General features: G+C 41.8%; 1 protein-coding gene across 1 annotated transcript; it reads left to right on the plus strand.

The window, feature by feature from the left end:
* The first annotated feature begins 963 nt into the window (after positions 1-963).
* Positions 964-24,663, plus strand: pard6b (par-6 partitioning defective 6 homolog beta (C. elegans)). Its single transcript, XM_031286940.2, has 3 exons — positions 964-1,353; positions 3,116-3,338; positions 20,657-24,663. The coding sequence occupies exons 1-3, from the start codon at positions 1,291-1,293 to the stop codon at positions 21,589-21,591; spliced, it is 1,221 nt and encodes a 406-aa protein (XP_031142800.1). The 5' UTR covers positions 964-1,290; the 3' UTR covers positions 21,592-24,663.
* The last annotated feature ends 511 nt before the right edge of the window (positions 24,664-25,174 follow it).

Genomic DNA, 25,174 nt, shown 5'->3' on the forward strand with positions numbered 1-25,174 from the left:
CTCTCTCTATCTCTCTCTAATTCCTGGATTTGTGTAATGTTGAGCTATGTTTTGCTATCTTTTCTATACTATATTTCAATATTTTTTTGTTTTCAAGATTAAGTTTTAAAGATAAAACTAACAAAACAGGAGAGTGGGGTAGATGTCAATCAAGCACAGTTTGAGGTCTATCTGGCACATAAGTGAAAACAACTGTGTGGGTTGACTTTAAATTCACTAATATTTCAACCCGTAGAATGTTGCCTATTGAAACAAGAATGACCTTTAATCACATGTTTCTGTGCCTGATTATGCCACAATGATATCAAGCAAGGCTGGGTGTGTTAAGGTTCTGTAGATAACCAGGTTTTAACCCAGATGCACGACTCAGAGACAAGAATGCTATGTAAAAGTTTATGTTAACTCGTGATGAAAAACAGGCAAAAGTCAAAACCAGGCTGGCATATATATAATTCATTTTATAGTACGAGATTAAATTATACATAAATAAGTATAAAAAAAGAATGTGTGCATATAAGTGGGCCTATGTGGCTTTTGGCCAGAAGATGTCACTATACAATAAGAAATAGATTGCAGTCCTCCATAACATTTACTACTGCATAAATGTTACATCTGAATTTAACAACATAACGATTAATTTAACATACTCACACATTCCCTACATCATGTGTAAACTATACAAATGATACCACATGATATAATATAATGCCAAATCAATTCTTGTTGCAGTTTTGATTTTTTTGTATAGCCTACTATTATATTTTGATGTGACCCAAACAACTTTCTGTGAGATCATATAGCCTAAGTGATGTAGTTTTTTTGTTAGTTGGTTTGGAGCAAGGTTGGAAGCATAGCTAGGTTGGGAGCCGCTGGATGATAGAATGCTCTTATTGTGAAGGCGAAGGTTAGAGAAAGACAGTCTTTTATTTTGAAGTATCGTGTCGCCAGCTCTCCAGGCTCAGCCTCAGCGAGAGGGAGGGAGGTAGAGAGTCATGGATAGAGGTAGCCCGATGATAGACACATAGTAGTGGTGTAGCTACATTGGCAGCGGCAACTATGAGAGGAGATAAGTTTACAGGGTGAGCTAGGCTGGTTGGCAGCCGTTGTCGCATTCTTTGAAAAAAAACGCAAACCGTTGGACGTCGAGAAGTCGTGGGACAGTCCGTGTTACTGGAAAAATAACTGGTGGATACAGGTTTGGGGATACAGCACAGCAGCGGCAGCAGCAGCAGCAGCAGCAGCAGGGCGAGTGTCTGAGTGCTTTGGCGGCGGTCCCGCTGCTAGCGAAACATGAACAAAAACCACCGAGTGCCGAGCAACCGTTCTCTGAGTGCCGTGGAGGTGAAGAGCAAGGTAGGCTACATATAGAGACGTTTTTGTCAGTTTGTTTGCTATATAGTAGTTCTAGCTAACTCTCCCCATGTTTATGATTATTCTGGCTAATTTAGCCTGCTAAGTGGCTTGATAGCAAGTTATGATGTCGCACAAACTACATACCGATAAAGCTTAACTAGCCAACACTGGTTTTGTTCCTCTGCCTAGCTCGCATGGTAGCTCGCCATACATAAAACTTTGATATTAACCGTGGCGTAGTTTGATTAGTTGATCTGAGTAACGTTAAGTTTAACGGTGGAGGTAGTCGGCTGCGCCGCAGTGAGCCAGTGTCACCTGTCACAGCCTCCTCCACCGCTCCTCCCTGCTCATGTACCAAATATTGACTCAAAGTTTGAGTCAAGTTTTCGTTTCAGAATAACCCCATGGGACGTTTACAGAACTTGCGAGGCGTGTACGTCTATTTACCCAGGTATGACGTAAATAGCGTAAATAGCTGCTTGGTATGTTATTTTCCTGTGCGTAAAGGTGTCATACGGCTTGCGACAGGCTCATGGCTCCTTACGTAACAGTTTACCTGCCTCCTGCCTGTGGTGTGATTACACATGTATGCAGAGGAATGGGTCCTCAGTGCTCTTTTTTTTTTAAAAAAAACTAAGTTTTTAAGAACTACATATGTCGACATAAATTGTAACCTATGTGTCACTATCTATATCGTTAATAATTGCAATTAATGGTTTCCCCCAATTACTTTATGCCTTTAAAGTCATCTAATAATTTTTATTTTACTTTGTTCAGCTCATTGCCAAACCAAGCAGTCCAGGGTCATTTGAAATGTTTTGTCTACTCATGTCAGAATGCGGGTACCAGAAACAGGCCTGGGACCTGTTTGGTTTCCCAACCCATAGTTAATATAATTCTGCTTTGTACTAATGCATAACATGACGAGTGTCCAGGTTGGCAGTGAATTGCAGATCATCAGCGCTGGGCAACAGTAACCACAACACTTGTACTTCTCATCAACACCACCAATGGGACATTGGGCTCTATCTTTCTCAGCCAAACAGTTGCCTAAAAAGATTATGCATCTGCAGCCATTGATCCAGCCAGACCATACTGATTACTACATAACTCATAAGCTGAGAAGCGTGTTTTGTAGGAATGCACTTCTGCTGAAAACACATAGTCTTTCTTATAAGCACTTACCATTCTGTCAGACAGCTTGATTAGACAATGCTGTACTTTTTTTATTGTTTCCTTCACTGACATCCAAAACGACGTGTTTTACAGATAAAAATGGCATGTAAAAGCTACATTAAAGTTAAAAAATAAGAAAATTCAACAAAATAACAATAATAAAGTTGATATTCACACACATACAAATACATACGTATGTGCAAAGCTAATACATGATCTGAAAGGAAACTATTTTAATGCTGTTCAGTCTTGAACATATTGCATCCACAAACAGAAACATAGAGATACACACATCACAAAGTCCACATTAATAATTCATCACATGCGTTGTGTTAGCTTGTCCACATGGAAGACAGACTTACAGCCTACAGTTTTGAAATGAGCTAGGTTACCAGAACAAAATGTGCCACAGTCACAACCCCAAATCTCAGACTTTTTAAAGAGATGTTTCTAAATATTGTGAGCATACATTGCAAGCATAGGCTTGTTACTACATCTCAGCTATCTTACAGTTTTTTTTTTTTTTACCCATACCCATGTGTGTTTAAGTGTGCTCACATGTGTTTGCCTGTCTGCTCCATCCCAGTTTGGTGCAGAGTTTCGTCGGTTCTCGCTGGATCGGTCGAAGCCGGGCCGCTTTGATGAGTTCTACGGCCTCCTGCAGCACGTGCATCGCATCCCCAATGTGGAGTTGTTGGTGGGATATGCTGATGTACATGGCGACCTGCTGCCCATCAACAATGATGATAACTACCACAAAGCCATCTCCACTGCCAGCCCTCTACTCAGACTGTTCCTGCAGAGGAAAGGTAAGCACAGAGGAAGTGTTTGAAGAAAGAGTCCCAGTTTCCACCTGTTTGTTTGGTCAGATCTGCTTTCCTATGGAAATACAAAACAGGTCACGTGTTAGCTTTGAATAGCATAGCTTAGAAGTATGGGGTAGGCTGTTGAACAGGAAAAAGTGTTATTAAGCTGTGTGTAATTTGTCTAGATAATAGAGGTGTGAATCTTCACTGATCTCCCGATTCGATTACGATTATCGTGTAAGCGATTCAGTTCGATATCTCGATGCATCACGATGCTTCAAATACATTTTTCTATTAAAGCCATATAGGATATTTAATTCATAGCTTTTCAAGCTTCAAAAAGAAAACATTCTGCAGTGCTCTAATATTAAATACACTGGATACATAAAGCTACAGCACTGAGCACATGGCACTTCCTGAATGTGCAAAACATAACAGAATATGTAAACAGAAAGGTTGTTAGGCCTACATTAAATTGTAAACAGAAATAATCGATTATGGCCCGGCCGATTATCAATGCAGCATCGTCCACGTCCACGTCCACGATTCGATGCGTCGATTATTTGATTAATTTCAACACCTCTACTAGATAATCACAAAAGGTAATTATAAAAGACCCCAATATCTCCTTACCTTTTCAGTTTTTCAGGCTGCATGTTGCTCATGTATTTTGCCCTCATTGATCTGTCATTGCAAACAAACTACACCAAAAAAAAAAAATCTTTCTCATCATCAAATGATCAAACTGCTGAGGAGTTACTTGTCTGATTAGGATATCCTGTTTCTTTGGAAATACGGGAGGTATGTTTTTACTGTGTGACTGCTGACAAGTTCAACACATACACTTTTTGTATACAATACTCCTGTTGTTTCCTACTTCCTTGCTGACTCTGGTATAATAATAATAATAATAATAATGTCTGCTACATAAAATCTTGCTCGAATTGTATTTTTGAAGTGCGTCCTATCTTACGAGTGGCTGAGTGTGACCTGTTGAATGCAAGGCAGGACCCCAGGCTCTGCAGGTCGGGCCGAGCGCTCTGTTGTGTTTAAGCTGTCTCGCTGTACCATATGACCCTATAGAAGCTAAGCCACTTTGTCAGGAGGAGATTAGTGGGGTCACTGTGTAGCGCCGCATGGGCCCGTGTTTCAATTACACGCCCCAGACACTAGCCCCCATGCTGGGCTCACTGCTGCTCACACACACACACACACACACACACACACACACACACACACACACACACACAAAACACATGAAAACACAGTCATGCAGGCAAGCAGGCATCACATATCAGTCATGCACTCACACACACACACGCACTGCTTGTGGAAAAGATAGAACAAAGACAGAAGGCACACACATTTTTATTTATGTATGCACCTTTCACCAAGGCAAATTCCACGTAAGTGTACTTATTGTGGCAAAAAAACCTTTTCTGATTCTGATGCATTCAACACCCCCTGTAGACCCCATTGCCCTCAGACCCTACCCCCCTTCACCTTACAGCTAAGCACCAGTTGGTCCCCGCTTAAAAGGCTCCACAGTGTGCGGATGCAGCAAATTGTCAGCTTATAGATCATTTATTATAAATCTGTAGAGTTATTATCTCAAGTGATGGCTCTATAGTGAGTTGATGGCTTCTCTATGTCGGGGATGAGAGGTACTCCCAACCTTTTAAACACTGAACGCTGAGCACCGTTTGTTTATCTGAACAGTATCTCACATCTTTGAAATCTGCTCTCTTGGCAAACTATTTTTGTTTTGGAGAAATGGTTTTAATGATAATAAGTCCTTCATGTTCTTGTTTGTCGTTATGAGCACAAATGACCCTACACCGAAAGGAGATAGTCCTTTTTTTTAAAGGTCCAATGTGTAGGAATTTCTCCCATCTAGCGTTGAGATCATATATCGCAATCAACTCTCTCGCACCACGCAGTTCAAAGTACGTATTACAGCTACGGTAGCCTTCACACTTCAAAAAGCCGTTCTCTTGCTCTTTTCAATATTCTTTTTCTTGGCGAAGAAGAAGACTTCTGTTCCTGAAATTTGGATTTTGAATATTTGTGGTCCTCCATGTTTCCTTCTTCAAACTTGCCGGGGCCGGGAAGCTACGATACCCATTAGCAGCATTAGCAGCACCTGTGAGTTTATCATGTGACAGCGAAAACACGAAAGGCGGAGCATTATGTCCTGTATGTCCCTTATCGGCTAACGTATTTCAAGATGGCGCATGAATATGGAGCGTCTACCCCAGTTCATTCGATTGCAAATGTAAAATTTCAAGCTAAAAGGAATACTTGGAATTGATGGTGGTGGGAAATATTAATGAAAAAGGACAAGTTTGTGAACGGGCAACACAGATTTTGATAATGAACAACTAAACACGTTACACACTGGACCTTTAAAACCTCATTCAATCAGGCGAGTCAACTCCAAACTCTTTCATGGTATCAGCAACACAGGAGGAAGGCCATAATGGAGGGTCATGGGGTGTAATGGGGGGGGGGGTCACACTTTGTCCAACCTGTGCAACCCTACCGCAGTTTTCAGCTTTTAACTGCTGAGTAATTCCACTTTTCAAGTTTGTGTTTGGTGCATCAGTCCAGAGTTTCAGTTTTCAGTCACAAACTGGCTTTTAATGCCATTAGACTTCTACTATGTCCTTTGAGACTGTAACTGAGCGATTGTGTGTACATGTATTAGATGGTCAGTGGTCAGATGTGATGTGATTGGTCATTATTGCATAAGAGCAGGACTTCAGACAAGGCAGCAGTGTAGCCTTCATGGAATAGTGCAGTAAAATCGTATTACATAGATTTCTGGGAAATGTGTTTGGAGCTAGTAAAAACACTCAATCTCCAGTCTCAGTGGTTATAAAAGGGTTGCTGACAGACAATTTCCATTGACATAATTTGTGTGCGTTTAAAAAGTGTCTAGTCTCGGCACAGTTCAGTCCATGCGTGCCATGTGAGGTTATTTTTGGTACAGCATTTTAGTTGTCTAGAAGACTAAATCCTACATATTTCCTACAAGTCGAGTAATTTATTTAATGAAAAAAAGATTTTCTGATTCCAGCTACTTAAATGTGAATACTTTCTTCACTTTTCTATGACAGTAAATCTTAATCTATCTAATAATAATTATCTAATTGTGGACAAAACAAGACATTTGAGGACGTCATCTTGGTCTTTGGAAAACACTGAGATTTTACACACCAAATTTTATACACCAAACAACTTATCATCGACAATGAAAATAACAATGTTATTTGCAGCCCTAGAGTTTTGTTCATTCATTGATGTGCAGATGGTTCGATGGATGGATAGAGGGATGGATGTTAGGCTGTGAGTGTCTATTGTTGTATTGTCGTGGTCTGGTTCTTGAATAATGCCCACTTTGTTGTTGTTTATGCATCAACGCTACATCACTGACCAGCCATTAACGTCGTATTGTTCACTGCTGACAAATGGGGTAAGTGTTTGTGCCTGTGTGTGTGTGTGTGTGTGTGTGTGTGTGTGGAGTACTGGACTCCGTCTATGCCAGTCTTTTTCTTTTTAAATTGCTTCAACACACGCCAATATAACTCAACATTCCCTAGGATCCCCTACACCCCACCCCCCATCCGTGAACAATGTGCTGATCATTATTAAGCTGGCAGTGAGGTGTCCACTGTTTACGGATTGTCATGGCAGCAGTGAAGAGGCCTGTTCATAGGTGGATTAACAGTGCTTCAGTCTCTTTAAGGCTGCTGGGAGCTGCAAAGCGTGCTGGGAGCAGTATTGCTAGCATTTGAAAACACAAACGGTCTTAAGGCCGTTTTATGGTTGTGCGTAGAATCGACGACGTACCCTCGCAGACCCCTCTGCGTCTACGCCAGACCCTAACGTTAGCCTACTGCTAGCTAGCAGCAGGATTAAACACGGTTAAAATGCTGACAGCTAAACGGTGTAAAGTGTGACCGTATTTCACTGTAGAGGATTGTAACACCAGACTGTAGCTGCTGTTGTCTGAAAAACACAGACTCAGCCTCGCCTCGCCAGCCTCGTGGTGCATTCAAAGTTATTGTAAAATAAAATAAAATTCCCATCCAGTGGTTGTTTTTGTAGTTTAACAGGAATTTACTGGTGAAATAAGTTATTGTTATTACATTTTTAATAAATCATTTAATTTTGACCCTGTGGCCTTAGGAATAAACAAGCCGTTCTTTAATGTCGTCGTTTTGTGCTCCTTTTTTTTTTTTTTAGATCAACTTTTTATTGTTTTATATTTTTTAACATACAGAACAGACAAATACAATTGAACAAGGTGCTCCTTTATATATATATATATATATATATATATATATATATATATATATATAAATATTTAAATCTTTCGGTTCAGGCACCGTTTTAAAAGTATCGTTTTAGCACCGGGAACATGTTGTGTTTTCCCTTTATTTGATGAGTTGATTGACTGATATGAGTTTGCAGATATGTTGGTAGCGTTGCATTTCCCTCTACTCATTTCCTGGTTCTCCTTCTCCATAAACAACATGAAATCAAGGAGAGGGTGACCTTTTCCTGCTCCAGATTTCCCACCGTGCTCAGAAAGCACAGGGGAGACACTTTGTTTCTCTTACTATGACTCTAGAGTCGCTACTCGTGCCAAAGCCAATCACCGTCACTCTCTCACTTCTCCCTCGCTCTATCACCCACTCCCCCCACACACACACACACACACACACACACACACACACACATACCGGCTCGACGCACACACCAGCACACAAGTATAAACATCAGGCCACTTACGTAGGCTACGGCGAAAGCTCTGCGTGGAGCCTCCGCAGAACTGTAAAACAAGCTTTAGGGTCCGTCTAAACTGTCTTTCTGCAACTTAATTTGGCATTTGGATGTGTCTGATGCTGTCATGTGTCGTGTTTTTGCTAAGCTCGGTGTATATAGAAAATGGTGTGGTCATTAGACAGCTGTTCAAGACAAAATGGTCCGCTGAGTAATGTTAAAGTAATGTTACTTTGTCCTTGCTGTCATATCAGTGACTGCTGTTTTAGCTGCTGACAAAGAGCAGCTTTTGCCAGCTTTGTAGATGTGGCTGTTTCTTATCTGGTCTTTTGCTAGTTTCAGTCAGTCTGCCCAACAGCTGGTTGGTTGTTTGTCATTAATGCTTGTATAATATGAAGTTTAGATCACACACGGTGACACTATGGGTGACTCAAAACTGGTTAGCTGATTGGGTTAGTTGTTCGTTTTAAGAGACCTGTCTTATTTTCTCTTTTGCATGTTTGCTATTTTACCATTGTTCTTTATTAAAGCAAAAAGTATTTCTTATGGGATTACTCGATGAAGCGATGGAATAGTCTATATCCACGACGTTCCACTTCAGGGGTTGGTCCTTTGCCCACGGAAATTCCGCCGGATTTCACTCATTTAGGCCGGATATCTGTTGCCTTGGGCTTTCTTTGTGTTGGCATTTTAAACTCCGGTGGATTTATGAGGACTAGGGTTAACTGCTCCTCAGATCTCTGCAGGGTAAATCCAGACAGCTAGCTAGACTATCTGTCCAATCTGAGTTTTCTGTTGTACGACTAAAACATCCTTCGAACGTACACGTTCCACCAAAACAAGTTCCTTCCCGAGGCTATTTTGCGGAGGCGCCGTTGCTCACAAGACAGTCACAAAGTTTTGACAAGTTGCTGCTGCATCCTGTTGAAAGCTCTTACTATAACCGTGTGCTCCAGATCTCTTTTTTCTAGATCTTGCCTCAGTTGTCCTGTCTGTTGAGGATTCTATTGGAATGCAAAAACGTTTAGAAGAATTGCGTTGCTGCTCATGCTGTTTTAGTTGGTCATGTAGACCTGTGGACCTCCATTGGAAAGAAATGTTGCATTTCAGGTATAGTGAGTGACGCTCAGCTTTGATTGGCTGTAAACATGGTTTTCAGAAGAGATTCTCCTGGTATTGAGTGACATCATGTTTGCCTCTATCAGTCATCCAGAACGTTTGCACACACACACCATACACAGAGTTTCTAGGTTGTCATATCGGTGGCAGTTTTTCAAGCAGTCTCTCTCAGGGCGTGGGTTTGTTTGGTGACGACATTGCTCACTGCTCACACAGTTTCCGTCCTGAATGACACGTAACTTTACCCCAGTATAGGAAGAGGAGAAAGGTATGGAGAGGGACAGTAATGCTTGTGTTTGCGTATCCCAGCAGGGACTTCCTTAGTAATTAGTAACCAGCGCATGAATCATCCTGACAGAGCAAAAAGGAAATGTACAGTGTGAAAGTACAACACGGACAAAGTCTACCCACCCTGGAAAGCAAGCATTAGAGTAGGATAACAGCAGCAGCTCTAAGTGTGATAAGCAATGTACTCAGTCCGGTAATTAATGACGAGACGCTGTAGATGCATAGTGAAAGAGATGGGGTGAGACTATGACAGCCACAGAGAGCCAGATGAAACAAGGAAGACAATGTGGTGGGGAAAAAAGATTTGGATGAAAGAGACTAAGGATAAAAAGTCAGAATAAGTGAAGATGCCACAACATGCAAGTGTGTGTGTGTGTGTGTGTGTGTGTGTGTGTGTGTGTGTGTGGGGGGGGGGAGAGATTTATACTGTGAGCTTGAGATGAAAGGATTAAAGCGAGAGAGACAAAGTGCTGGCAGGTGTAATGGATGAAGCACAGAAGAGATGTCTCGGAGCACGATCTGTGAAAATAATAGAAATCAGCCACCCCTGCTTTGGATCTCAAGTTTTCCACAGAGCATGAATTATTCCCTAGGTTTGATGTATGGAATGAGTGAGTGGACGATGGATTCATAGCAGTGGAGGAAGAATACGTGGAGGAGGAACATATCTTAGACCTAATAAGAGAGATGGGAGGATGAAAGGGAGACAGAGTAAACCATATTAAAAAGGGAGTAATGTATAAGGCATTGTTTAGGCAAGGCATGTAATTAGAGATGTGGGCGAGAGAGAGAGAGAGAGAGAGAGAGAGAGAGAGAGAGATTAGTGAGGGAGGAATGCAGAGTGAGGCCCAAGCTGGGGGTGGGTGGGAGAGAGAGAAATAAAGAGAGGGAGCGAGATGGAGGAGGGAGGGAGGGGGCATTTTGCCCGGAATGTGGCCAGCCTCTGATCACGTCTGCTGGCTAGATTAGACAGGACAGGAGGCCAGACTGGACCCTCGGCCCCAGAGCGTGCCTCCTTCGACAGGGGGTATAGGTGGACACAGGAAGAGATGGTAAACAGTCGAGAAAGCGAAGGAGAACGAGTAAAAACAAAGGGGAGAGCCAGAGAGCATTGAAAACGAGAGAGAGAGAGAGAGAGAGAGTGAGAGAGTGCAGAGCCTGGGATGCTAAACCCTTACTCTCTACCCTTTGAAACCTGGCTAAATGAGACTTTATCCAGGCTGAAAGAAGATGGAGGGAAGGTGGTTTAGATGGAAAAAGTGTAGGGGAGGAGACAGTGAGAGCTCAGGCTCTCTGTTATGGAGACTGTCAGAATTTCTCAGCTCAGAGTTGGTTAGGGAAGATGAATGGATAGACGGAGGGAAGGGAACATGTGGAGCTCTGAAAAAACACAGACTGGATGAGAAAGGAGGGAGAAACAGCACTTTGGACCAATGTGGAATGAGAAAGGGAGAGGTGAAGGGGAGGGTGAGGCAGTGGGCAAACTGGCAAAGTGAAAAGCTGGCAAAGTGAAGGGAGAAAGAATGTGGACTGTTGACCACTGCAAACCATAAGAGAGAAACTGAACAACAAGAAATATGGCAGGGGTATGGAGGGAGGGAAAGGTAGGAAGTGAGCTATACATATGCAACTAAGGAACAGAAAGGAGTGTACAGTATATGGATTGTGTCAGGGGAATGTGTGACAAGTTTTAACGGAGATTGCTGAACTTTGTCAGCTTGGCTCTCAAAGACATGTTATAAATTGTGCCCATGTATTGCTACTAAATAATATCTGTTGAAACAAACACATTTCTTGCTGATTTTTAATTAAAAAGCATTCTTCCTGTCCCCTGGGCTTGCTACTACAGCGATATTGATATGAAGCATGATAACTGATATGCTTTTCTGTGAATTTCTTTCAGCACACCATTCCAGAGCCATAGTCAGCAGGCTCTGACAGGCAGCTCCTCAACACTGTTGCCTAACTACTGTCACTGTTTGTAGTTAATTTCCTTTTACTTATCCTTTCTACATTCTCTTTACACTTTTACGAAGCTATATAACATTGATAGGCTTAAGGAAGGGATCTCCTTATGGCCAGTATGGACAGGAGGAACAATTTCAGTGACCATTATTCCTTTCAATGTGCATATGGGCAAGTCAGTATGGTTTTAATTGCACTGGTGCATTTTCTCAAATTTGTAATGCTATTAAGTCTATTATTGCTTTAACTACGGTGCAGTCGGCTAAAAGTTCATCTTGGCAATGAGAAATGTGCCTGAGTGGCCTGATCTAACTGCAGGTTGGCTGTGTTGTCTTCCAGAGCCAGATGCTGAAGGCAGGACAGAGCCAGAAGCACAGAGTCCCCCTGCTCGTCCCTCCCCTCTAAAGTCCCTATTCAGACGCATGAGCGACAGGGTTGTGAGATTTGACTTGGGTTCCCCCAGCCCGAGCGGCTCCTCCTCCCTCCCTTCTTCTCCCCCGTCTTCCCCAACAGCTAGTCCTTCCTCCTCCTCCTCCTCCTCCTCCTCCTCCTCCTCCTCCTGGAGGCTACATTTAGCAGGGCTGCGTAGAAGGCTCGGCTTTTCAGACCCAGATCTAGTCACCTCACCCCAGACTCCGCCTCCTTCCTGCAACCCGGTACTGACATGCACTTCCCCAAGTGAGCTGCCCTTCTCCCCTACCCCGCCCTGTCCAAAGCTCAAATCCAGCCTAAGCCCCAGGTACATCCCTGCTCCAGTCTACATGCCCCATGCTGACTCCTAGCAGCATGCCTCCCTCCTCATCATATCTGTACTTGTCTTACCAGTCCCAGTCCTAGTCATCCAGCCACTGTCCCAGACTAACCCAGTGTTTCCAGGTGCTACATCTATTGTCCCAACGCTGCCCTCAAAGGAATATTGAGTCCTGTGCTTGATTTACTTCTAGTAGTAGCAGCAGTAGTAGCTTTAAGAATCACAGCATTGAGAGAACAGACAGAGAACAGCTCAGCCTGAGAGCTACAAAGAAAGAGAAGCATAACGGAGACAGAAAGATGAAACTCTGCAAGACCAAGAGGGACAGACAGAGGTGGCGAGACAGGAAAAAAAGGGCTCCTGCTGAAAGATGGACCAGAGAGCCCGAGGGACAGATTGAGTGAGGGACACAGGGGAGGAAAATGGGGGTGTGAGGAGGCACTGCAGGAAGGAGAGAGGTGTCTATGTCAGCACAAAAGAAATTGATGCAATTGCTTCATAATGCAGACTACACACGCACGCACGCACGCACGCACGCACGCACGCACACACACACACACACACACACACACACACACACACACACACACACACACAGAAAAGTGCTGTACAAGAGTGTAGACCAGCAAATAAAACATATTAATTCTGCATAAATCTCAATTGTAAACTGTGTTAATTTGTACACACTGCATACTGCTTCATGGAAGCTGGTTTCTCCTACAGTGTAGATTTTAGTTTTGGTATTCCTTTTTATAAATGGCTCCTGTCAAGACAGAGTAATAAAGCAGGACCGATGAGTGTAATAGAGAATTCATGAGTGAGATTATATAAGGAGGCCTAGGAGCAGGCTAATGTTCATGACTCAAGTCTTTTGAATTATGGATTTAATAAGTAATTCCTCAAATTGTCAGCTGAATTACACATCAAGGCTTTGTCTCTGCAGGACTCTACATAATCTTCCTTTCCCTCACACCTTAGCCATATCAGAACACTGTGTAGTCTGCTTCTCTGTTTTCTCGCTGCTCCTATTTCGTCGTTTCCTCTCAGCACTCTCCCATTGACCTCCCTCCTTCCATTTCTTTCTCCCTGTCTTATCAGCAGCATTAAGGCACTTTTATCTGGGCTGTGCCAGGGAGGTATGTTCACCACACCAGGAATAGTAACCCTCCGGGAATGTACTCCTTTGAAAGTTTTAATCACCTTCTCTTTTTTCCTTTCCTCTCTCTCTCTCTCTCTCTCTCTCTCTCTCTCTCTCTCTCTCTCTCTCTCTCTCTCTCCACTGTGTGTATTTGCTGTATTTCTGTCTCTCCTGCCTGTTTCAAATCTTTTGTTTCACACCACCCCTGGTTTTTCTCATCGACACAAGTTCACATTGACACGCACGTACACTCCCCCCCCCTTGTATCGTTCTGTGTCAGGAACACCGTGGCACCGGCTGTATGGTGAATATCCAGGCTTGTCATCAACAAACCTGACTGTTTCCAGAACACCGCAACCTTCAACTGCTTGTCGTTTTCTTCGTGTTTTTCGACACTCAGATATTTGAGACGTGTTATGTTTGGATACCAAAGATGGGTTTCATGGACAGCAATTGTTATTCATTATAAACAAATAAAGACTGGTCCTTTTTAACAAGATTTTAGCTGGACCACTACTTAGGCATGCCTCTGGACAATACCATTTATTTCAGAGATTAATATATGTGTATGTGACCTTGTTTGTAATGCTCCATACGTCTCTAGTTGTAATTATACAGGTTTAGTAGTGGAGTAGTGATAGTACTTATGACTTTCATGTAGCTCCTTCCTGATCCTGTTGTGTCACCTGGACACAGTATCAGGTTTCCCTGATGCAGCGCCTGGAATGACAAGTACCAGGAAGTAATGGATTGTTGGTGTCATCGTTGTCGTCAGGGATCATTATGTTACAAGGAAAGCAAGGGACTTGTTGTCCTGCATCATCGTAATTGTAATACTAATGTAAGCAGGAGTGTAGCTGTTACTGAAGAAGGGTGTGTAGTGAGAGTTGGAGCAGGTGCATGCAGAAGGAACTATATTAATGGCCACTGAAAAAAAAAGAGGTGTGGCTGTAGAGACGTAAACTTGTGTAATACATTTTTATAGGTTGTTTTTAATTTTTACAGCATAAAACACATTTTCTGTAATATTTCTGTGGTGGAGATAGCAGTAGTTGGTGTCACAGACAGAGATAATGGTGTGAATAGTTGTCGTGTTCCGAATGCTTGAAAGTACCACTTATTCTGAGCCATTAAAGTTGGCTACTTTAAAGCCAAAGTCCAGAGTTGGACGGTGATTCATTCAGAGTGTGTGAAGAAAAGAGCACTGAGGAAGATGACGTGTTCAACCAATGCGTGCCAGTTCACACAAGTGCTTTCCTCTCCTTAGGCAAAGTTGCCGTAGTCCCTTCAGTGTCAGGATAGAGATGCATTAGTTGTTCACTCGTGTGTGTGTGTGTGTGTGTGTGTGTGTGTGAGACATACTACAGAGAGGAATGACTAAGCATCACTGCAAAAAAAAGTTGTATTTTTTTTTACCCGGACATTTGAAAATAATACATTTTAAAGCTAAAGTAATTGCAATACCGTGAAACCGCGATTTTTTTGCTGAAGGTTATCATACCGTCAAAATCTTATACCGGCCCATACCTATCTGTAGCATGGGGTCAAGCTCTAAAAACACTAGATCCTACATTTCCCAAAATGCAACCGCAACAGGATTGTTTTAGGCCTGCAACAACTAATCAATTAAATTGATTAAAATCGATTACAGAAATAGTTGGCAACAAATTTCATAATTGATTAGTTGGTCTATGTTATGATGGACAGCATCACTCCAGTGTCTCTCCAACTTAATTTCAGCTAATTAGCGTTGGCTAAATCTGTCGTCTGATGTAGATTTGTGTCTGTTTTTTAATGGAAAAACTCACGATTGGCATGAAACATTCCGGCACAATAGCACTTTTTTTTTTTTGTTACTTACAAAAGAAATTGAATATGCCACTGTTGTTATTATAAAAGGCATATGGCATGCAAGAACGGAAAGCTTGTGTAGCAACAGTTACTAAAGTGAGGCTCAGCAAATGGTCAACTGACCTGTCTCTAAAATCGGCAGAGTACCTCTTTAATGGACATTAGATCATAAGCTAAGACCTGTGGTGGAAGAGTTCACAGAAATGTGTTCTTCATGCCTGCATTGGTTTGTTGCTACAGTAATTGGCCCATAAAGAAAACAGCATTCCTCTGTAATCTTGGCATTATAAAACCAACATAGTTAACCTCTGATTTTTTTTCAGTAAATCATTAGCTAAACCAGATGCATACATTCTCCTATCACCATATCACCTCATTTATGCTTCATGTGTTTCCAGAGCACAAAGGGGAAGTTATATATGCACAACATACGCAAACCCACACAACAGCAGACACTAAATAACCTCTCACATTCCAAAAAAAAAAAAAGAGGATGGAACATTGGATCTTATAGTAGGCAGTAGGGCTGTGCGGTAATCAAATTTTGATTGCGATTTTGATTTTGGCTCCTAACGATCACAAAAACAATGTAATTGAGAGAAATGATTATTTTGCACCTTACATTTTGCTAGTAAACTCTTCTTTTGTCTTCTGTTCTGAATGAAAAAAAGGTTTCACAGTTCAGACAGTTTCACTGTTTTTTAAGTTCAATAAATGCAACATCTTTCTAAAAGTCAATGAGTAATCATGTTAAATAATCGTGATTTACATATTGACAAAATAATTGTGATGAGGGACGGCCTCTAGCTCACCCAGTAAGAGCGTTCGCCCCATGTTGGCTGAGTCCTTTGCAGCGGTGCGGGTTTGAATCCGACCTGCTGCCCTTTGCTGTGTGTCATCCCCCATCTCTCTCCCCCTTTCATGTCTATTCACTGTCACTATATAATAAAGGGAAAAGCCCCCCAAAAAATAATCTTTAAAAAAAAAAATTTGTTATGATTTGTTCCATAATCGAGCAGCCCTATTAGGCAGTAATCATTAGGCCTTGACCTCCTGTAGCTTCAGCCATTAGCCAATCAGCTTTTTCTGTGGCTCATGCTGAGATGTCTCTGTCCTGTTGGCTTGCTCCCATCAGGTTGTCAAGACAACCTGACCTAAAAGGTTTATTTTAAAACCCACATTGTTCCAAAGCCTGGTAAGCGTGCTGTTGCCCATCCGCTATAATTGACCACAAGCACCCATTCTGTGCCTGCCAGTTAGGATGATTGGTTTTATTGATACACCACCAATAGGGTTCAGACATTCCCATAATGCAACAGAGGTCAAACAGTTGTGCATGCATCAATAGCGTGGTGTGAGATATAATTGGCCCTAACTAGCTTAATAAATGAATAATGAATGGGGCGGCTGTGGCTCAGGAGGTAGAGCAGGAGGTCGTCCTTTAATCAAAAGGTTAGCGGTTCGATCCCGGGCTCTTTCTGTCTGCATGTCGGAGTGTTCTTGAGCAAGACACTGAAAACAAGACAAAACGCCAAGTTGCTCTGCCATGAAAGTGTGTGTGAATGGGTGAATGAGAAGCAAATCATAAAAGCGCTTTGTCCGGTAAGGCCGAAAGGCGCTATGTAAATGCAGTCCCTTTATATAATAGGATTAAACAGATTTTGGAATTATTTAAATTTTTTGAGAATACTATTTTATTTTCCTCATATATATATATATATATATATATATATATATATATATATATATATATATATATATATATATATATATATATATATATATATATATATAGCATCCACAATACTGAGATTACAAACACATTAGGGGTGGTGAAAAAATGGACACAGCATAGTATCGATATTTTGTGTGTGGCAACACTGTATCGATACACGGACGCCAAGTATCGATCTTTTATTATATAAATTGCACATGAGAATTTAACTTTTTAGTACAAGAATAATAAAAGCAATTGCTTTTTCAGCCCACTGAGTTTTCTCTTCTTCTGGTGAGGTCAGCGTAAATGAGGAAAGTAATAAATTGCAATATATCGCAGAATATTGCAATATGTTTAAAATCGCAATAATATATATTGTGACATAAGTATCGTGATGTATCGTGTCGTGTAATACATTACTGGTCTAGTCACTTCTCTATTGAAGTGTGTGGGCCTCCTTGATGCTATCCGTTTGCCTCGGCTGCCCTCACTTGCCATCAAAGTGACACAAAAGGAACCTTTTTGTTGCTATGGTATCAGCTGTTTACAGCCCATTTAGTTGTCTGTTTTACAGAAAAAAATGTAACAGTTTGTCATATCTATTATTTATAGTGTCACTGGGACAATTGGGCTAGTGTTATTCTCGAGTCCTGTGTGTAAATAAAAAAAGTGGAAACAAAATAAGGTCATTTGTACTTTAACAAATGAGGAACAGTGTGTGTTTACAGTTTATTGTGGCTTGCCTATAGGCCTCTGTAGCCAATTAGACTAGAGAAATAGAGAGCTTTGCTTCTGTGCTCTAATGAGCTATGATGTAGCTGTGGTTTTTCTGGGTATTGGGTCTCACAGTGCTGCTGTTCATTACTGCTTAGGCATCACCACTAACCAGAGATAAACGTTATAGATGCGTGTGTGTGTGTGTGTGTGTGTGTGTGTGTGTGTGTGTGTGTGTGTGTGTGTGTGTGTGTGTGTGTGTGTGTGTGTGTGTGTGTGTGTGTGTGTGTGTGTGTGTGTGTGTGTAAATGAATACCTGCTTTTGTGTGCTTACATATGTTGTTTCCACGTGTGTGGGCTTACACATGCTGAGGTCAGATAGCTGCATGCTTATACCATTTGCCACCAGGTGTGTGTGTGTGTGTGTGTGTGTGTGTGTGTGGCGGGGGCCCTGATTGACCGTCCTATTCTCTTTGCTCAAATATAACTGAATTGTCAGGTCTGGCCTTTCATATGCTGGAGATGGAGTGATGGTTTAGATGAAAAGAAGTCTAGAAAGAGGGAAATGAGATTTGGAGCGTCGCCTCCTCTTATGCGTGACTGCACTGCAAGTACAACCCTTGTGTTAGTGATGGAGGGAGACGCGTTTGTTTGTGTGTGTGTGTGTGTGTGTGTGTGTGTGTGTGTGATAGAGCAAGTGCTTTGAAACATCAACCTGTACGCCCTTTTTGCATAATGCTCCCCTTTATGGCAGCGTTTATGTGCATGGCAAGGGTAAGGCATGTAGAAAGAACAGTTTGAACAGGAACAGCGCTCAGATGATGCAACTTGTGTTCCAGCATGTTGACCTCACAGACTCTTACAAAGCTATTGTTGGTGTATTTTTTCTCATGGGGAGTTAGCCCATAAGGTCATGGCTGGCAAAGATATAGAAAGTGTGTGTGTATACACTAGACTCGTGCCTCATGGGAACTGAAACGGGAGACTGCTGCTCTTTCTCGGGACAATTGATCCTTTGTTTTGGTTTTAAGGATGAGGGAGAGGAGAGTGGTGGGGTGCGTACCTGTCAGAACCTGAGAGCCGGAATCATTATCAGCCACCTGAATGGATATTTTCCCAGATTACACACACACACACACACACACACACACACACACACACACACACACATATTCTCCCTCAGAGGAAGGGATAGGAGTGAAGAAGTATTAAGTAGCTTTATTTATAGAACACTTTCATCTACAGAGTTTACAAAGTGCTGTAAAAATAGATATGGAAAAGGTGAAAAAGTTGACGGCATATTTAGAAGAAAGATCTTAAAAATAACACCAGAAAAAGACAACGTAACAGGCTTGGAACTGGCGAAAAATCGTATGAAAGTCACAAAGATGTTAATGTTTAGCTGCTTATATTATGCTGGTTAACTATTAGGCAGCCAAGGTCTAGTTTTTCCCTGTCTTACCTGGCCAGCCCATGTTGTTGTGTTAATGTCAGCCATGCTAGGTTAAAGTCTTTAGCAGATCGACAGTGTACACACACCTCAAAATGTACATCAACAGGGCAGGGTTTTGTGGCATCCCAGTGACTCATGCAGCTAAAATGTGACCATAATTCTTGGTTCAAATCTGACCTTTATGTTATGTCAAAGCCATTCTTGTCTCTCATCTGAACCAAAAAATCTTTAAAGGAGTAGTTTGATATTTGGGAAAAACATGCACATTCGCTTTCTCGCTGAGAGGTAGATGAGAAGATCAACACCACTCTCTTATCTGTCTGTTAAATATGAATATATGAAGCCAGGAGATGGTAAGCTTAGCTTAGCATAAAGACGGAAAACAGGGAAACCGTTAGCAGGGGTGTAAGTAACAAATTACATTTACTCTCGTTACTGTAATAAAGTAGTTTTTGTGTAATGTACTTATTGAGTATTTTTTTAAATCTGTAATTGTCCTTTTATCACAAGTATGGTGCTTTGCAACATTTCAAGTTGCATCTGTTACAGACTAAAAACAAAAGTTACATTCAGTTGTGAGAATGGAGCAGAAGAAAGGAGATAAATCAGCAGCTGCAGCAGAGCGGAAGCTGCAGGTGTGGAGCACAGCTCGATAGAGGTGACAGTCTCCACTCAGCTGACACTTCGGAAGAGATGGATGTTGTAAACGTTTATGTTCACCGGCCAAGGGTCAGCCGTCAGCGGGTGGGAAGGGTGCGGGCTTGGGCTGGGCTTAGTTTTTAGTGAACAGTACAAATGCACAACAATGTAATCAAATTAAGGATCCCGTCCTTATGGGTTATGGTTAGCATCATTGTACCTCTGCATAGTTAACATAAGAGTAATTTTAATTTAATTTGAGTAACATTTATTTAAAGGTGTAGTAGGTAAGCCTTATAAAAACTAACTTTCTGTCATATTTGCTGAAACTGACCCTATGTTCAAGTAGAACTACACGAAGCAGGTAATTTTAAAAAACAAAATCCAGCTCCTCTGCCACCACTCAATCACTGCTCATGCACACAATAGGGATCCAAGCCCGAGGGGGCATGGGAACCATGTGTGCAAGTCCTGGATCTTCACAATCCTACCTACGGCACCTTTGAATGAAGGGCTGGGAGTAGGATTTAGCGCCTGTTGGCTGGTGTGGCATTTTGCATGAGTATGACCTGAGGGGAGTTCTGGGGCTCAACGTCTTTTGTGTGTTCAGCGCAGACACCCTGCAGGGATGCCTCAGGCTGAGAGCTGCTCTATTGCATTCTCCTGAAACTACATGATGCAACAGAGTGTCAGCCTGAATAATGTCTTGATGTGTAATTAGCCTAGTATGATGTTACTGGAAAATTAACCAGCTTTTGTTAATGCATGTCCTCTTTGTTTGTCTCTTCCCTGTCTTTCTACCACTATTTCCCTTTTTCTGTCTCCATACCACATCTTTGCCCTCTCTTCCTCTTCTGTACTTCACTTTCTCTACTTCCTCCCTACTTTTATTCTGCAGAGGAAGCTGATTACACGTTTGGTACCAACTCGCTGACCAGGAAGAAAAACACGGTGCTTTCGGCCGTTCTTCTGCGGCCTGACCCCAACAGGAAGAAACCACCAGTGATCATTAGCCTTCCGAGGGACTTCCGCCCCGTCTCCTCCATCATCGATGTGGACATCCTCCCTGAGACGCACCGACGTGTTCGTCTGTACAAGCACGGCCAGGAAAAGCCGTTGGGCTTCTACATCCGCGATGGCTCCAGCGTACGGGTCACTCCACAGGGCCTGGAGAAGGTTCCGGGGATATTCATCTCTCGCATGGTGCCTGGCGGGCTGGCGGAGAGCACCGGCCTGCTGGCAGTCAACGATGAGGTGCTGGAGGTGAACGGTATCGAGGTGGCTGGGAAGTCTTTGGACCAGGTGACGGACATGATGATCGCCAACAGTCACAACCTCATCATCACCGTGAAGCCTGCCAACCAGCGGAACAATGTTGTTCGCAGCGGAGGAGGAGGAGGAGGCGCGGCGTCTGGGAGCTCAGGACGCTCGTCAGACAGCGGTGCCAGCTACTATGGCTACTCGTCGCACGGTGGGGTTGGTGCCCCGGCCTCCATGCCGTCGCACATCATCCAGAACTTCCCTGTCGGGGAGCTGGAGAGCGACGAGGACGACGAAGACCTGGTGATTGAAGCAGGCGGGGAGGCTGAGCCCATCAGACGCGCCTCGTCCAACTATAGCATGCCCTCGCTGCTTCGCTACGAACCGCACCTCAACCTCCGCGTTGCCGCCACCTCCACCTCCACCTCCACCCTCTCTATCAACGCCAATGGAACCCTGCCAGCCAGCGGCAGCAGTGGATCACTAAGCAACGCCATTTCGACCACGCCGTCCCTAGACAGAGCAATTGAAAGGCGAAGTCTGGAGGAGGACGGCACTGTTATAACTCTGTAGGCTGGGCATTCACAAACTTAACACTGGAAACCAGATCGTCAAATTGGATCAGCTAATCAAACGTTGGGGACATCCTGTACCATCATACAGCGACTACACCTGAGAAGCACAATGAAAAGTGTACATATTAAATCTCAACATGACACTGGCACGTACATGTTTGTGCATCCTAACATTTTCACGTCAAACACTGCACTCCATACGTATCTCTCCAGTACATGCCAATGACCACGCATGTGTGCCATAGCGGTGACACCCCCCCCCCAATTCTGCAGGCACAAAAATGTCAGACAAAGAAGTGTAATTTGATGCTCCCTTACCCTTCACTTAATTTGTAAAACACTGCAAGCACTTGTTTTTTTAACCTGGAAACTGTTGTTACGCTGAGCTTCCACAAGAGGCCAGACATGAGACACCCCGTCATCAGTCCCGTAAGTAGATGAAGGTAGAAGTCCTGTGAACAAGTTAACCCCCCCCCAATAACAAACACACACTGGAGCAGGATTTTAGTTCAAGCATTTGTTGACAATCTGTGATTGTTTATTTTTTTTGCCTTGTCACCCCACCCCTGCACCCCATTAAGACCACCTCCCTTCCCCCAGGTGGCCACAGCACGCAATTGAAAAACAGTTGTGGTACTTTCCACACAACGTAGTACCACAACAATCGACCAAGTGCTGAGATCTGCAATAATACTGTAGTTTTTATTCAAGGACAAACCACCTAAACAACAAGTCTGGGTACTTTGTATTGGCTCAGATGCTTTTAACCACTGTTAGCTGTTTTTTTCTTTTTTTTACCTGCTGATAATGAAAGGTTGATGATTTTGATAATTCTTGGGAGCAACTTGTCTCTTTTAAAATCCCTTTACCATTGGGCCTGTGTTTTATATATTTTGTTTTTAATTTTATTATTACTTTATTTTTTACAATACTTGTACCTCACAAGTGACTGTATGACCAGATTCCATCTGTTGCAAGTCACTCCAGAAAATTGCTCCTAACTGGGAATGGGACATCTTAGATTGAATTAATTTCCCTCTCATATTTCCTTCATATTGCACTCTCTCTCCTTTCCACGACTAGGGCTATTTCCCCTGCCGCCTGTGTAAACATGACCAATGTAAATGTGATTTCATATTTTTTCTGGATCACGTCTCAATATATCTCATCTCAGTGCTGCACAATCTATTGCTGTTTGTTTTTTTCCCCCAGAGTTCACTTGAATGTGTCCCGAGACATTCACATATGAGAAGGGTTCTTTCCAGTATTTATGCACCACTTCCTTTTTGTATCTTCATTCTCACTGGATTCAGTTAATGACACATTAGGAGAGAATGTAACGCAAAACAACTGTATTCAGAATGCTACTAAATCTTGACTTTGGGCCTAAATGGCTGATCAGTAGCTGGGCTGTAACACTGAGCAAATACAACCACATCATTGAGATGAAATGAAATGAGTGATACTTCCAGTGACCGCCTGTTATCTCAAAATAAGCCTGGGTGAGATTGAGTCATATTTAAACAAACACAAAACTGCTTCACGTACTGTATTTAATAAAGGCGAGGCAGTCTGTCTTTTGTACAGTATGTCTTGACTCTGATCTGTATTTGCCTTTTCCATCGAAGCTGTTACGAACTGCCTCTCAGCAAAAACTTGACTGACAGATTAGGCCTGAATTTAAAAAATAAAAAAATGAATTGTTGTGTTTCTTATTTTAAGCTGCAGTGGGGGGGGGGGGGGACTCCCAAAATTTGTGATTTTGGGCTGTATAAATAGAATTGACTTGACTTACATTTTTTAGTAGTGGAGTTAATCTGAATTCAAACACATTTCCATAGTGCAGCTTTAAATTGGATCGTATTTTTGCACTTAAACTTAACTCCCTCAGAAATGCAAACCCCTGATCACATGCCATGAAACGTTCTCCACAGAAAGAAGGAATTCTGTTTTAGTTCCTGTTCTTGAAGCGAATCCATAACATTTATTGGAATATAATATACCTACACATTAACCTTAGAGGCTGCTGCTAACTGCCTCCCTGAAGTGAGAGCAGATGTCTATTATTTCTCTTATTGATTTTAAGCATTTGCTCTCTTGTTCAAAGTGATTTTTTTTTTTTTCCTCACTCGCTAAAACATGGTGGACACACACACACACACACACACACACACCCTCTCGATAATGATTATTGGCGTCCTCTGAACCTATGTGCACTTGTAATGAAACAGAACAGTACATTCATACAGATCGCGATTACACTAATGTTCATCATTTCTAGTTCTGTTTATTGCTTGAATATTTGATATGAGACGGTGAATATCTATGATTGGATATTCACTGTTGGGTATGAGCATCCACTATTGTGTTTCAAGCTGTATGTGTAAGGTACTGTCTGCTGATGGGATTCTGTCTTCTTTCATTCAACAGTAATGAATGGTACTCTGAACTTTGAGAAATCAATGTTAATTTATTTTCTTAATTTCTAACTTTACCACAGGACACTGGGATTGTAACCACAGTTATTTATTCTCTAATCATGCATCTGCATTTTTTTCTTTCTTTGTACAAATTGTATGACTTTATTTTTTATAAGTGAATGTTTTTGTTTATTTGTGATTGTTGTTTTGGTCATAAATCTCATGTTATTTCCCAATAGGAGATGATTTCACTAGGTGATTTTTACTGTTCTGGCTAAAGCAACAGGAGAATCTGTGCAAGACGTGACACTATTATTTTTTCCATACTGTGAATTATCAATAATATTTTGTGGAAGAGAAACAGTTGTATTAGCACAACCTCAAAACAGGCTACTTGTTTTGCTTTGAGTCAGATTTTTTTTTTTTAAAGCGATCGAGCAATGATTTTTGCTTGCCAGATAAATCCTACGGTATAGATTTGTAATGAAGATTGTCAGTATTTTCATATCAATGCTATATATGATGTACATTTTTATCACACTTAATGAAAATCTTTTAAGATTCAACTGGATGCGTATGAATAAATAGATGTACACCTGTAATTGCTGATTGGAGGAGCTGGATAAAATAAACTAATATGTAGCAATCTTCATTGTTTGTTGTCTGTCAATGCATAGAAACAGTTGTGAATGTAAAGGTTATTTTACTGAACCGGTTCTTCGGTAGCACAAGGCACGATACAGAACATTTACATTTACAACACCTACCTCTGTTTAACATAACTTTCCAAACTCTCATCTCTATAGTTTCTGTCTCAACCGTACACCACTCTGTTTTGCTCCTTTAATAACCTTGCACATGGGAAGATTGCACATATTTTTACTTCCATTCTACATCATTACTTGTCTAATGTATATAGTATATATAGTATAGTTATCCTATGTTTATATTTTAGTATGAATAGTTTAGTATATTCATAGTGTATTCTAGTATATTAATATTGTATATTCTATATATATATCTTATATTTATAGAGTATGCTACATTTTTTTTATTGTCTATTGAGCTATTTTAAATGATTTTGTTTGTCTATCTATCTATCTATCTATCTATCTATCTATCTATCTATCTACCCATCTATCCATCTATCCATCTATCTAC

This window comes from Sander lucioperca, chromosome 12 (assembly GCF_008315115.2).
Source record: "Sander lucioperca isolate FBNREF2018 chromosome 12, SLUC_FBN_1.2, whole genome shotgun sequence".
NCBI classification, from domain to species: Eukaryota; Metazoa; Chordata; class Actinopteri; order Perciformes; family Percidae; genus Sander; species Sander lucioperca.